Source organism: Peromyscus leucopus, chromosome 15 (genome assembly GCF_004664715.2).
Source record: "Peromyscus leucopus breed LL Stock chromosome 15, UCI_PerLeu_2.1, whole genome shotgun sequence".
NCBI lineage: Eukaryota > Metazoa > Chordata > Mammalia > Rodentia > Cricetidae > Peromyscus > Peromyscus leucopus.
This window is the reverse complement of record NC_051076.1, coordinates 18294195-18310230: the sequence shown is the minus strand read 5'-3', so window position 1 is coordinate 18310230 and position 16036 is coordinate 18294195. Positions and strand designations below refer to the sequence as shown.

Sequence of the window (16036 nt, the reverse complement as noted above, 5' to 3'; positions counted from 1 at the left end):
TGTATACATTGCTGGGTTTGAAACTAAGAATTCCTCTGATGGACAAGCTCTTTAATAAGTCACATGCCCCAACTTATTTGATTTTATTTTTACTATAGATATGTGGACTTGGTTGCCCTGGAACTTGAGAGGTCCACCTACCTGACTCCCAAACACTGGGATTAAAGCCCTGTACTACCACGCCTGGCCCCAGCCATTTTTTTTTTTTTCCGGTTTTTCGAGACAGGGTTTCTCTGTAGCTTTGGAGCCTGTCCTGGACTAGCTCTGTAGACCAGGCTGGCCTTGAACTCACAGAGATCCATCTGCCTCTGCCTCCCAAGTGCTGGGATTACAGGTGTGTGCCACCACTGCCCGGCTCCCAGCCAATTTTTATAAGCACCTATAATCTGTATTTTGCTTTAAAAAAAAAAAAAAAAAATCCAGACTGCCAAATGGCCCTTTGTTGACGCTAGTCTGTTATCTGCCCGATGACTAGTTAACATTTCATGTCGTTCAGTGTTACATGTCATTAGTGCCCATCACCACATATTTCACATTAAACATTCCAATGCTAACTTAAACAGGGTTTAATGAATGACTGGTACTTGAATAACTTGTTAATATACAGCATTTTAAAATAGCAAGACCTTTAGATTTACACGTTTTCATTACCATTAAATGTTTAATAGTATAGTTATATGCCTGATTGTACTCTGGTTTTGTTTTTGTTTTCTGAGACAGGATTCTTTATTCAAATATTTCCAGGCACTCCAGTTGATTGTTTTTCTATGTCTCAAGAGGTTTTGTTTTTTGTTTTTCCAGACAGGGTTTCTCTATGTAACAGTCTTGGCTATCCTGGAACTCACTCTGTAGACCAGGATGGCCTTGAATTCAGATTTACCTGTCTCTACCTCCCAAGTGCTGGGATTAAAGGTGTGTGCCACTACTGCCTGGCTTCTCAAAGAGTTGTCTCAGACATAAAGTGATAAATCAAATCACTGGATATTAAACTTGTATCTATAAGGTTAATAATAAAGACCAAAAGCAGGTATAGTTTAATGTATTTTAATAGCAAACTTACAGGAACAGCACAGAAGACAGACAACATTAAAAACATGTACTTGCATGTAGGATAACTCAGTTAGAAAAGTATAGTGAATGGATGGAATCTACTGTATGATAAAAATGCTACAAACACCATTTAGTTGCCGTCAATAAGAAATTTACTTATTTTAAAAAAATCCAAATGCTGGCATTGTCCAGAAAATTTTAACAGGTTTATTTATAATTGTTATAAAGTTGAACTGTTGAAATGTGTTCACTGAAACATTTTGCTTGCATTAATGCTTTACATCTTGCATTTATATTAAAAATTCACACACAAATGAAAATGGAAAAACTGCCAATACCTGATTTCTGTCCCCTATTTTTCCACTCGCAATCATATACTTAGGTACCTTTTGACCCCATGGAAAAAATATCTAACATTCAGAACTACTGATAACAGGAAGAAGAGGAAAAAAATTTTTGAGAATGAAATGTTTCCCCTCATAGTGGACTTTTAAGCACGTTCTCCGCGTATGCGGCGTGCTAGCTGGATATCTTTTGGCATAATTGTTACACGTTTGGCATGGATAGCACACAGGTTGGTATCTTCAAAAAGGCCAACCAGATAGGCCTCACTTGCCTCCTGCAACAATAATAAAGAAAAATTACTATTATTGTTTTCAACACTTACATAATATTAAAACCCTTTAAAAATGACTTGTCAAGACATTTATCAAATATTTACACTAAAAAGCCCATGAAAATGCTTAAAGTTCATAACGTAACTTTTCTTTCTTTCTTTTTCCTCTATGTGGCCCTGGCTGTCCTGAAACTCAATCTGTAGACTAGGTTGTCCTCAAAACTCTGCCTGCCTCTGTCTCCCCAGGAGTGCTGGGATTAAAAGGCATGCACCACACCACCACTGTCAAGCTTTGTAAGTTAATAAATTTTTGTAAAATCACACAAAGCACTAAGACACTTCAAATAAACCAACCAATTCTACTATTCCAATCCTTACAAAGGGAACTGTATCCAGCCCAGCATCTCTTCAATAGCTGACACCATAGCGGCTGCAATATGGAGAACAGGTCCCCCTCACATAGGCTCTTCTCTACTGTCTTGTTCATATTTTAGAATGCTGAGGATTGAACTTAGAACCTTCTCCTTGTCCTTTTCTCAGCTCTGTAAGAGTACTTAAGGGTCTAGGAATAGGCCACAGATGGGTTTTTACTTTGATCTGTGCGACCATCTCCAAAGTACTTTCTTCCAAATCCTTAATCCCCTCTAGAATGCTGATCTCGTGCCCCCGCCCCCCAATTTCACTGTGAGATTCCCCAGGGCATTTTCTTATTCATCCTACCACCTAAAACTTGCTAGTTATATAAACCAGTCATTGACACTTGTCATGTAACGAGATGAGGAAAAGGGGGGAACCAAAGCTTGGGACTCCTGCCTACAACTCACAAGTGCGGGCATTATTTGTTCCCTAGGAGTCACATGATGGAAGCAGACAGCCAATTCCTAAAGGTTGTCCTTTGACTTTCAGACACATGCCACTGTACATGTGTGCATAGCATGAAACACAAACAGCTTCATTTTATGTTTCTAGGGTAGGAATTGGTAATATAATGTAGCCTAGTGGCATCGCCTTTCACCAACAAAACCAAGGTTCTGCTTTCTAAATACCAACAAAGGAAGTGAAGAGGAGTACAGCCCAACATAGAATATGCACATAGGGAAAGTCTTCAAAGACTACTGTAGTCAAGAGGGCTTTGTGCACGCTAACTAGGCAAGTGCTCCAAGCTGGAGCTGTATACCTGCTGCCCTTCATTCACATTCACGCCTTTGTCCTCTGTGTCTGTAGAACTGAGTGGGAAGGCATCATGTGTACACACAGAAGCTAGAGAGCTCCCTCAGGAGTACATGTGTGCGCGCATGAGGCAGAAATGGACACGGGCTGCCTTTGACAGTCCTTACCACATTCTTTTTGGAGACAGTTTTCTTATTGAAACTGGAGCCCTCCAATTCAGCTAGGCTGGCAAGGCAGCAGGTTCCGAGGCTGCCTAGCTCCAATTCCCCAGCACTGATGATAGTCGCTACACTCTGTGTCCCTCTTTCTGTGTGTACTGGGGATCTGAACCCAGGTCCTTATGTGTGTACAGTAAGCACTTTCATGACTAACCATCTTCCGGTATCCATCTTGTTTTTTGAGACAGGGTCTGTCACAGAAACCTGGGACTAGCTAACCAGGGCCAGGGAGGTTACCTGTTCTAGGCTGAGTATTTACAAGCATCCAACACCATGGACAGCTTTTTACATGGGTGTTAGGGATTGAACTCAGGCCGTCGTGTTTCTAAGACAAGCACTTAACCACACCATCTCTCTAGCCCCTAGCTTCATCCTTTAAGGAATCCTTAGTACCTCACTCCTATAAAAATCTGCCTCGTGCAAAATGTACTATTCCTGTATGTCTTTAACACTTAGGAGTCTTACCTATCTTATTATCTAAGTTCTAGCTCCAAACTATTCCCTGAAGGAATATGTTCTTGATAATGAAGTCACACCCCAGTTCCTTGACATCCACACTGGTCCTACAAGGTATCAGTCACCTTTTAACATCCTTCAGTTAATCTTGGAGAGATCTCTTTCTACGTTATGCTTTGTTCCCATGAGGATGTGGTTTGTTTGCTTTCTATACCTAGCCCCTAATTAAACATCCAGCTGGGCCCACTAGTTCAGGACTCTCCCTACTCTGGAGGCTGAGGCAGGAGATCATATGTATGTTCAAGGCTAGCCTGGACAACTCAGCAAGACCCTGCCTCAAAAATACTAACAAAAATTTGTTCTGGGAATAAGTAAGATCCCCAGCACTGCAAAACCCCAAATCCCCACAACGCTTTTCTGTGTAATTCACTCAGATCTTACATATTCCAAAAGCAAAATCTTACTATTCAGAGACTCATTCTTGGGCTATTCTACAAATGGGTTAAAAACTCTGGAAAGTGGACTGGTGAGATGGCTCAGTAGGTAGTTGCTTGTTGTCAGACCTGACAACCTGAGTTTGACTCTTGGAAACCCACATGGTAGAAAAATCAAGTCCTCCAACTTGTCCTGACTTCCATATGCACAGGCACACATAAACACAATTGTAAAAATAATAAAAGTGAGTTAAGTACAATATATTGGGGTTTACAACGTAGAAACCATTTTATTTTGTTTAATTCAGCACCAGAATTACGCAAACCTAGAATAGAATGTGTCTGTGAAATGTTGCCCAAGCTTCAAGTAAGTAAATAGGGGTCATGTTTCTGAGACCATTTACTTCTAAGAGCTGTGTTCTAGTCAGGTGGTAGTGGTGCACACCTTTAATCCCAGCACTTAGGAGGCAGAGGCAGGCAGATCTCAAGTTCCAGGACAGCTAGGACTGTTACATAGACAAACCCTGTCTCAAAAAACTATGAGTTGTGCTCTAGATTACTCAACTCACAACACACATATATTCCCAATTCTTTTACCAAATGCTCATAAATCCCTTTATAGCACTAAAATTATAAAGAGGTGTGTACACACACACACACACACACACACACACACACACACACACACACACACACACACAGCAGGGTAGAAAATAACTTTAATCCCAGAGGCAGGGAATCTGAATTCCCAGCTCAGGGTCTAAATAATAAGACTCCGTATGAAAATAAATAAATACTGTCCCATTAATTTATAATAAGGAATGCAACTTTGAAATGGTAGAAGAAAGAGTAAGTTATGATTAGACATTAATCCATCACATTTTTTGTTGTGTTTCGAGACAGGGTTTCTCTGTGTAGACTTGACTCTCGGGGAACTCACTCTGCAGACCAAGCTGGCCTTGAACTCAGAGGTCTGCCAGTCTCTACCTGCTAAGAGTGCTAGGATTAAAGGTATGTGCCACCACACCCAGCTAATTTATAAGATTGAATACATCTATGCCTTGACTCTTCTGTTTCCAAACTGTCCATCCTTAATATAAAAACATTTTAGTTCAAGCTCCCTGACACTAAGCTCAATTCTCCACAACTCCACTAAGGTCAATTCTCCACAACTTCTCTGCCTCTGAATTACACTTACATTCCTTTCCCTTTAGTGGCATAGCCATCTCCATAGCTCTCAACCTAGCTTCCTTTACTGATGAGCGTGATCCAAACATATTAAATGGAAAAGCTGGGAGCAAACATTTTAGTTATGGTTTTTTGAGGCTAGGTTTCCCTCTAGCCCGTGGTGGTCTTAAATGCATAGTGAACTCATAGGACTCTTCCTACCACAGCCTCCACAGTAGTAGGAATACAGCTGCGAGCCACACTGGACACACTTTTCATAAATTTAAACTTTTATTAACAGTACACTGTGCCAGAACTGGTGGCACAAGTCAGCATTCCGAGCTGGCCACTCAGGAAGCTAGAAGAAAACTGCATGTCCAAGACAAGGTCTGCCCGAACAACTACATGAGACCCTGCCTCACAAGTAAGAGTTGGCCAGACATGGTGATGCATGCCTCTCATCACTGTGCTCCAGAGGCAGAGGCAGGCAGATCTGTGAGGTGAAGGACAGCCTGGTCTACTAATTTAATAATTTAAGTTCAAGAACATCAGAACTACATAGAAAGACTGTTCAAAAAAAAAAAAAAAAATCAAAACCAACCCCCCACATAAAAAAAAAAAAAAAAAGGCTGGGGAATAGTTTAGGTAGTTACTCAAGCTCCATTTAGGACTATAAAACAAAAGTATGCTGTTCTAACTGTCCTACCTCCTTTACTGTTGTGATGTTATTGTGCGTCTAAGTTACAAATTACTGTTTAACATACAAAACACCACAATATCTAAGTAATACATAGGATTTGAAATCATCCGTTTTTAGGTATCTTAGAATGAATGCTGGGGAGGGGTGACTGAAGCTATTTTTAATTTATTATGTGTGCCTGTGTGGGGAAGCCTGCTTGTACATCCATGCATTCATGCCAGTACCCCGAGAGGCCGAAGAGGGTGTTAGATACCCTGGAACTGGAGTTCAGGTGGCTGTGAGCTGCCTGATGTACATGGGAAATGAAGGAAAAACAGTAGTGCTTTTTAACCACTGAGGCATCTCTCCAGTGCTTATATATAATCTTTTGTTTTGAGACAAGGTTTCAGTGTAGCCCTGGCTGTTGCGATCCACCAGCCTAAGCCTCTGAGTTCTGGGATTAAAGGCGTGTGCTACCTCGCCTGGTTCTATGGTTCCGCCCTTCCGTCCCCCGTCCCCCCCACACACACCAGAGACAGGGTTTCTCTGTGTAATTTTGGTGCCTGTCCTAGATCTCATCTGTAGACCAGGCTGGCCTTGAACTCAGAGATCCACCTACCTCTGCCTCCCCAGTGCTAGGATTAATGTGTTCTTTTAAAAAGAGGACCTTTAATCCCAGCACTCAGGAGGCAGAGCCAGGTGGATCTCTGTGAGTTGGAGGCCAGCCTAGTCTACAGATTTAGTTCCAGGGCAGCCAGGGCTAGAAAAACCTGTCTCGAAAAACAAAAACACAACAAACAAAAAAGACAGGATCACAACATGTATTATTTCAGGTTAGTCTTGAACTAGCCATGTAGTCCACCCTGATGATGACTAAACAACACCCCCTGCCACTATTCATGAGTGTCGGCATTACAGACCAGCAAGCCCCATCATGCCAACTTAAATTGTGTAATTCTAAAAGCCATAAACAAAGTAATTTGTTTTTAAGAGACTAGGTCTCACTGTGTAGCCCAGGCTGGCCTTGAATTTCTATCAACACCCTTGCCTCAGGCTTTCATGTGCTGGAATTATAAAGGTGTGAGTCATCACGACAGATTATAAAGTGCTGTTTGGAATCCTTCATCTGCTTGTATATCCTACTTCTACCAGGAAATGTCTATCCTTTGTGTCTTGTAGTACTAGGGCCTTGCACATGCAGGCAAAGGGCAGGACTATAGACAGTATCTCTAACACTCCCAGAGCTATAACCTTACAACTAATCTGTATTCACATACATACACAGGAACACACACCCACAAGAAAAACTTACAAGGAATCACTGTGGTTTAGAACCTTACAAAAGGTTCCTCTGTATGGAGTCTTGGCTAGCCTAGAACTCAGGAGACCCAACTGTTTCTCTACCTCCCTAAGTGCTGGATGAAAGGCTACCACTCCAGCAAGATCCCTCTTTCAGAACTGGGTTGTGACTGGTTAAGAGAACTTGCCCTGACTGGCAGTGGCATGTAGATCTGAGTTTGAGGCCAGCTCGTCTGCAGAGTGAGCTCTAGGACAGTCAGGACTACTCAGAGAAACCCTGTGTGTTTGTGTGTGCGAGTGTAAGCTTGCGTAGAATGTACAAGGCTCTGGATTTGATCCCAAGTACCATATAAAGCAGGCATGGTGGAGTATGCCTGTAATCCTTGTCTTCAAGTGGATACCAGAAAACCAGGAGTTCAAGGTCACCCTCAACTACACAGCTGGCTAGGTATTTTAGAATTAACCTAAATAAAAAAATTCATTCACTCAAAAATCAGAGGACACTAAAATAATAAGATGTGCACATTTTGCTCAAAATGACACTTACTGGTAACCATGTAACAAGGACATTTACACATGAATGACTTTAAAAAAGAGTTCTCCCACCAAAATGTTTAATAATTTCAATTGACAAAGCTTATTATTTGCATTTAAGCTATTAAAAAAAAAAAAAAAAAAAAAAGCTGGACTTCCAAGCACAGTCTACCAACAGTAATTAGAAAACAAAAGTATCTCCTTTTGGTAGTCTTAGTAGTTGTGATTTATTCACAGGAATTTATAAGCAGCTATTAAAACAAAAATAAATAAATAAATAAAAATAAAATTCTGAGAAACAATATGAGAAGATTTTGGTAGTTGAAATTTCAGTCATTTCAATCCACTGTCAATTTAATGGATGCCGATTCCTGGCATCCACCAATCAAATGAAGTTTAGCCTAACCATAGAAACAGTTCGACCAATTATAAGTCAGAGTGGAATCCACCTATCCAAAATATTTATCATATATAAAGCACAAAAGCTAGGACAGCAACAGCAACCTTGAAACTCCTCCAATGGGGATATGCAGCAGTGCAGGACAATCTGCATCCTCACCTACTCCTGCTTTCTGACGGTGCGGTTAGGTTTACCGTATTTTTTAAGATACAAGGCTAACTATACCCAAGCATTTGTCCAATATTTGTGTTTATTTCACATTCTAATCCTGCCATAAGTCTTTAGTCTCCAGACCCAAGATTAAACCCACACTATGCTTCCCATTTAATGTGAACTCTATAGTTCCCTTTCAAACTGCAAGTGTTCAAGTCCATGTTCAAGTTCATCATTCACAGATCCATTGTAACAGTAATTGCTGAATACTGCCTATTCTATTTAGAGACTAAACTACATCCTAATTAGCTTCTTTACATCCAGGGAGACATTTCTTCGTCACTACTGATTGAAAGTGACTACAAATAGAATTCTAGTTCTCTATCCTAATGTCCTGTAGCACCCATAAACCAAGCCAGTTTTTTAAGCATGTTTTTTAATGCAATGCTAAAATTTTTTCTTGATGGTATAACTGTATTAGGCTTTAGAATCAAATTAGGATTTTAATTTGTGTATAACTTTGAACCATTTATTTAGGTTTTTCAAAAACAGGTTTCTATGTGTAACCCTGGTTGTCCTGGAACTCACTATGTAGACCAGGCTGGCCTCAAACTCAAAAATTTATCTGCCTCTGCCTCCCAAGGGCTGGGATTAAAGGCCACCAATACCCAGCTACCTTGAATCATTTAACCTTTAAATTTCATCAAGAGTGAATCAACTACATCTTAGGTTTATAATGATAAAGTTACATGAAAACAAGAAAGATGTGTAACTGCTCTTGGTACACATCATGGATAAAAATCAATGGTCTTTCCCATCCCATCAACTTACCTGCAAAGCACCAATAGCTGCACTCTGGAAGCGCAGATCTGTTTTGAAGTCCTGAGCAATTTCTCGCACCAGACGCTGGAAGGGGAGCTTGCGAATCAGAAGTTCAGTGGACTTCTGATAACGTCTGATTTCACGGAGTGCCACAGTACCAGGCCTTCAAAAGTTAACATTAAAGTTGTTACTAAATCCACATACGACACGAAAAGTAGTCAGCTTTAAAGAAATGCAGTAATTTTTCAAAAAATGAACCACTCAACTATTCTTCAGCACCGTATTTCACAGATCAGTTTTATGACCTGAACATTCAATTCTGTTAAGAGAAAGATCACTTTTAAAATCAATAAACATGAAATGGCAGTTTATCAAAGCCTACATTTTTACTTGTGTATACACGCACGCACGCACGAGCCAGTCTGAGCTGAGAGTTACACAACTTTGAGCTGAGTGTGATACTGTATGCTTGTACCAGAACTCAGGAGGCTTGATACCAGCCTCATCTACATAATGAGTTCCAGGTAAGCCCAGGTTAGAGTGAGCTCTGCCTTTAACAAAACAAGACTTAGGAACACAGTTGTTGTTAGGCTGGTAATAAAGATGGCTTCAGGCTTTTCTGAGTTTAAGCATCACTTTCCTTTGCCCCATCTGTGCCTTAGATTTTAAAGCCCTAAAAGACTTACCAATGTTATTTACAACGCTTTACTTAAAACAGTTGTATTTGATCTCCCAGTATTCTATCATCAGTCAAGAATAATTAAATTTGAAAACCTGACTTCACATTGTTTCTTCTACATGGAAGAAAATTTTCTAAAATTAAGCCATTGTCTACAATTTTTTTAAAAACTCTAACTCTGACTTATTTCTTCTACTCTATGAGCTCTTCACTGTAACATCTGTCTATGCAAATTTGGGAAACTTGTGCCCTCTAATGGCAGATGTCCTTAATAACAGTGCTTACATCAAAATAAAATGAGGTAATAAAGGAGGGAAAAATCCCACCAAGTAAGTATGTTCAATGGGGACTTTACTGGTCTCCCTAGAGTAAGTTATTACTTTACCACAAGCAGGGAGGGGCAACTTAAAAAAAAAGTACGTGTGTATATACTTACACACAAATTATATATACACAAAATCATTTATACATACAATATATGCACATATAACTATTTACTAGTAAAAAATTTAATAATGGCTAGTTAAAAATTCTAGTTATGCCCTATTACCAGGTTAAGTACTGGATCCCTTTAGATTACAGCTTCAAAATGTTATCGATAAGACCTGATTATCAAGTTACATGTATTCATAAACGAACATATGTATATATACATATTCAAGCATTAGTGGATATTCAAAAGTGAGAAACATCTTTTCCCCAAAGCAAAAAGTATGACGGTTACCCATCTTCCTGTTAAATTACACGGACATACTGTTTAGACACTGTCCTATTCCTCCCCCTTTTATAAATACCTGTAACGATGAGGTTTCTTCACCCCTCCAGTAGAGGGCGCACTCTTGCGAGCGGCTTTAGTAGCCAGTTGTTTCCTGGGTGCTTTACCACCGGTGGATTTGCGGGCAGTCTGCTTTGTACGAGCCATGGTATGGGCACCTCCTTACTTACCTACCAGTATTAAAACAAAAAACAAAACAAAACAAAAAAAAACCCATCATATTCAACTAAAACATACACATTTTCCTGCCAGAATCCCCTCCCCCCCAAATCTGGAAACTAATCAGTATAGAGGAGAAAAAAGCTGTTATATAATTAATTTGAAAGGGCGCGGATTAGGTCTACTACCCAAATACGACTTAAATCAGAAAATTGTCAGCATTAATACTCATAATGCCAATTCCAAGCGACAAACGGTCAAAACCAACGAGACCACCCCAATAGGTTTTGATTCAATTTCTTTAATTAAAGTAAAAATTAGAAACGTCTGCAAACATTCGATCACAAACAAGTCAAATGAACGAAGCCACAAACCACAGAAAGGTCGAGTCAAATTACAGCCAGAAAAAAAAAAAAAAAAAAAAACCGGAGGGGGGGAGGTTTCAGCGCCCCCCCCCGCCCCCCGTTCGCGGCCCCCCTCGCGCTTGGCAGTTGGATTGCTGTAAATATCTGAAAACATTCTTGAGGTTTGTGTCTTTACGGTTATGTTGACAAAAAGGCGTCTCGAAAGACAAGAACAACAGCTATTGCCAGGGAGCATTCCACAAAGCCCGTCCTCCCGGGCTTCGCTATGGAAGCCGACTGCCCCGCACCCAGGCTTAATTAGCGCTCGACACCGGCCGCCCGGCCCACCCCAGCACCACATAAACTTTTGGTTCTGCCTCCCCCGGGTCCCTGGGTACCGGGTACCCGACCTGCCCGTCGCGGCCCCCGCGCCCCGCGCTGGCAGCCAGCGACTCCGCTCCCCAAGACCAGCACAAAATGGAAACAATTGCAAACGTATCCGATTCCCTTCCAAAGAGACAAACAGCAAATCGTTCGAAAATACCCCATATCCCCTGCCACGTGCCGCTCTTCCAAAAAAACCAAAGTTCTTTTTTTGTTAATTTGAATTTTATATGCATCAAGTTTCCTTCCCCCCCCAAAAAAAATGTTCTTACAATTTTTCTTCCTTCCATTTTAAAATGGGGAAGAGAGAAACGGGGGGGAAAAAAATATGGTCGGTGACCAGAGAAGAGAGACAAGATGGTGAAGCTCAGCCACAACTGTGGGGAGGCAGCAAAAAGCGAGTTAGCCCGGGGTGGGAAGCGGCGGCGATTTTTACCCATTCCGCGCCCGAAAAACTGCGGCCCGGGACCCGCAGACGGCAGTTGAGGGGCTCGCGCGGGACATGGTGAAGGTCTGGGGTCCCGGGAAGGGGCGGCGGGCGGGATTTCACCGAAGAAAGAGGAGCCCGCGGCGCGGGAGGGCGGACAGGCTCGGCAGCGCGGCGGTGCCGCTGCTGGGCTGAGGCGGAGAGACGGGGGAGCCGCCGCCGCCGCCGCCGCCGGGGGAGAGGGAAACTCGCTCCCCCGGCTCCCTTCCTGCGCCGAAAAGTTTGCGGGGCGAGCCCGAGGGACTGTGGGGATGCCCTCCGTGGCCCGCTACGGAGACCCGCGGCGGACGGGGCCCCGGCTCCGGGAGAGCGGGCAGACGGAGGAAACTTACCCCCCCTTCTCCTTCGGCTGGAGCTCTGCAAGCGAGAGGCGGCGCTGGCGTGAGGGAGCGGCGGCGGCGCGGCGACGGCTGCGAACACAATTGAAAGATGGCTGACACCGAGGCTAGCCCCCTACACACGCCGCCCCGCCCCGCGCCGCGCGCCAGCCAATCACACACAATGGAGGGAAGGCGCGGCCCCGCCCCCGGGGCCCCCCGCGCGGCCCCGCCCCGCCCCTCCCCCGCGCGCCCGTTCGCTGGCGCGCGCTCGCTCCTCCTCCTCCTCCCCGTCCCCCCCCCCCCGCCCGCCCGCGCGCCGCGCGCCGCCCGCCCCCCTCCGCCCCCGCCTCCCGCCGCCCCTCGCGGTGTGTGTACAAACACAAAAGACACGCCGAGGGGCCGCGGGGGCGCGGAGGGCCGTCCGGACCTCCCTCCCCGGTTCCCTCCCCGGTCGGTCCCCGGGCCCGCACTCCCAACCCCGCCGAGGGTAAACGCCACGACGAGCCCCCCGCCGCAGCCCGGCTTCGGGGACCGAGGGGGTGGGGGGGGATGGGAGGGCGGCGCAGGCCGCGGACCAGCGCCCGGCCCGCGCTCTCGCGGGGGTGGGGGGTGGCGAGGAGGGGCACCCCCTCTCCCGCTCTCCGCGCCGCGCGCACGCGCGCCCCCGAGGCGCCCGGCCCGCGTGGGGGCGGGGAGGAGGCCGCGGCCCGGCGGGCGGGCGGGCGGTCGCCGCGCCCCAGTGGAAAACGCGCCCGAGCAGGAAGCTGGCAAGTAGGAGCCCGAGTCCCGCGCCCACTCTCGGGCCGCGCCGCACGCGCCGCGCTCGCAGCAGGGGCGGGGGGGGGGGGGACGGCGACCCGCGGTTCTCTTTCCCGCTCTCGCTCCCCGCCAAGCGCGGGCACGTCCGGAGGCTCGGGCCAAGTCGCCTGAGGACAAGTTGGTGGCGGACTCTAGCCCGGGCGAGGCGGGGCAGCCAGGTGCAGCCTTGCGGGGCGGAGACTGCCAGCTTCGCCTGGTGGCGGCGGCCCCGGGGCCGAGGGACGGGGCTCTCACCCTCTTCCCTCCCTGGGCAGCGCTCGGTTCGCGATGCAAGATGGCTCTGGGTTTTGTAAGCCCCTGAAACAATGTGCAACGCGTAGGGCTCGGCTGCCCGTGCCCAGCCAGAGTGGGCCTTTCAAGCGCTTCGCCGTTGGAGAACTGCCGTGGAAAGCAATCGGGTGACGTGGTAGTTTCATGTCAGCTGTACGAGGCTGAAAACGGCAGGTATCAGGAAAAGCTGCTGCCGAGCCTGCTCTTTCCCGCTTTCCCGCTGCTCAGTAGCCTGGGCGACACTGCATAGCTCAGTTCTCATTAACTGGCCACAGACATCTGCACCATCCCCCAGATGGTTTTGACCAGCTCTGCAACTCTGTGTGAGGGCTTTTCGGTGGGAAGGGTCACGAGAAGATCCCATAGGGTAGTGAAGGAGATCAATTTCATGGATGACCTCTCAAAGCTGTCTTGTCATAAACACTATCCTGAAACAGATACGTGGAAATCAGATATGAGAGAAGAAATGGATTTGTCCAAGGTCAGTTAAGTGAGGAGCAAACCCTGGAGAAACAAAAAAGAAAAAATCCAGGCCTCCTGTTTCATTATTATTTAATGAGTGTTAAGTGTTGATGTGATGAACACATGCAATCTGCGATACTATCCTAAAAGCACATATGCAAAAAAAAAAGCCTACACTGAGCTGCCAGTGAAGAATTCCTGTAATTTGAGCCAAGACACATTTTTTTTCTTTTGCTTGTTTTTGTTTTGTTTTCAGGAAACTAAAATATTTGTTGCTGGATTTATCCAAGAAGGCTGTTACATATCAATTGAATCAATCATATCTTCAAGAAATGATAATGTGTCACGGATAGTACTCGCCGTGTATGCTTGCTAGATCTTCCCATGCTTTATCCCTGACTTTATATCATTCTAAGGGGTCCAAAGACTGTGTCGAGTGAGATGGTGGGTTCTCTGAAGGTGTCCATCTGTAACATGGAAATAGTAATATTTATTTGTGTGAAGGTCGTCCACAGGCTCTTTCTGGGAATATCACTGGTTATCCTTAGTAACTTCAGGAAGTTTTCCAAATTTGCCCTGTATGTACGGCATCCCAGCTCTGGTCAGTGTGGTTTGGAGGGCAGAGAATGTTGGGTGAGCAGCCCCAGTAGCAGGCAGTCCTGCCCTGGTTGAGTCTTTCTCTCTGGAAGCGTTGCCTTAGCCAGGGGTTAGGATGCCTTGGAGCCCCAAGAGTGGCAAAAGACTGTAGTTAAGGGAAATGGAGACATGTTTCCAGTTAATGGAGGGCAGAAGACCTGCTACTGCAAAAAAAAAAAAAAAAAAAAAAAAAAAGCCCTTTTCTTTTCAAAAAGGATTCTTAAAGGTACTAATCTTTGCTGTTCTTTTAGAGGCTCTCCCTGGATAGCTCTTGACTTAGCCTGGAAATGACATGTAGACCAGCAGGCTGGCCCCCTCCTCACAGAGTTCTATCTGCCTCCTAAGTGCAGGGATTAAAGCTACATGCCACCACACCCAGCTACCAGAATCCACTTCTAGAGATCAGTTCATGGCCTCAACATTTGGAGTTTATAATAATGGGAAGGAGGGGAGCAAAAGCTTTGAGTTAAAATATTTCTCCTAGGAATAGAATAATTATGATCACTAGTTAATAGTTGCTTATAAATGAAGGGTAGGATGAATTGCCAAAGCTAGGTGTAATGGTACATACCTGTAATCCCAGAAGTCCAGAATTAGATGCAGAAGGATGGTTGGGAGTTTAAGGCTAGCCTGGTCTACATAAGGAGTTCCAAATCAGCCAAGACTACATAGGTTCTATCAAAAATACAAAAACAATGTCAATCAATATTCATTCTCCTTTGTCTGCTGTTGACCAGCACAAAGAATACTGCCTGTTGGAGGATGTCTCTGGACACTTAACACCCTCTTCGTTGTGTTGATTTAAATCTACCGTTTGTTTATTTGCTTATTGTCTGCTTTCCTGCTGGAAAGAATATAAGCTCTAGAATAGAAATAGTTTTGTCTGTGTCTTCTACTGATGGCACATTACCCCATGGCATACACACTACCACATTGGTTTGGAGCCCCCTTTCTGCGGGCTGGAAATGTTAGGAAATCTCACCCACTCCCATGGAGGTTGTCATATACAGAAGTAGATGAAATAGTGTAATTTACTCCTGTGTACCCATTTTATTGACTCATGACCAACCTTGTGTTCCATCTGCACTGTTTTTGTTTTGACAGTTTCTCACTGTATAGCTCAGTCTGGTCTTGAACTCATGACCCTCTGCCTCAGTCTTTCTGGCATGTACCACCACACCCAGCTCCAATGAACCTTTTGGATATCATAACCTATAGATTCTCCTGTGCTCACACTTTGTTGAAAAACATGGATCTTTTGTCCTGTGACCTCAGATCCTCACCTTTCTCCAAAACTCTCTTTTTGTCTCGCCCAGAAAATAGTAGTCATCTGTATGAGTGCTCAATCCAAAAAGTGGAGACCACCTCCTAGGTGGTCCTCTGCCTTCCTGTGAACTTTGTTTGAGACAGTGTCTCTTGTCGGCCCAGCAGCTTTGCTGATCCTTCTGCCTCCACCTCCCAGCTGCTGGGAAACATGTGCCAACACACCTGGTTTTGTATGGTGCCAGGGATCAGCCCCAGAGCTTCGTTCCTTTGTGCTAGGAAAGCATTCTGCCAACTGAGCTACATCCTCTGCTCTGCCTTCCCTTTCTTTTCTTAGCAAATGCAATCCTGGGATGGGATGGGATTGAATGCCAAGACCCTGAGTTTGATTCCCCACAAAACATTTTCTAAGTGTGCTCTAAATACAGTTAAACTGTTTT

The 16036-nt window shown here is 44.8% G+C and overlaps 1 protein-coding gene across 1 annotated transcript; it reads right to left on the bottom strand.

Annotated features, from left to right (window-relative positions):
* Positions 1-1028: 1028 nt before the first annotated feature.
* On the bottom strand, positions 1029-12263 carry LOC114690628 (histone H3.3A). Its single transcript, XM_028865440.2, has 4 exons — positions 12159-12263; positions 10472-10622; positions 9008-9161; positions 1029-1669 (listed from the first exon to the last, which is right to left on the bottom strand). Exons 2-4 carry the CDS (start codon positions 10597-10599, stop codon positions 1541-1543), a joined length of 411 nt encoding a protein of 136 aa, XP_028721273.1. The 5' UTR covers positions 10600-10622; positions 12159-12263; the 3' UTR covers positions 1029-1540.
* Positions 12264-16036: the final 3773 nt, after the last annotated feature.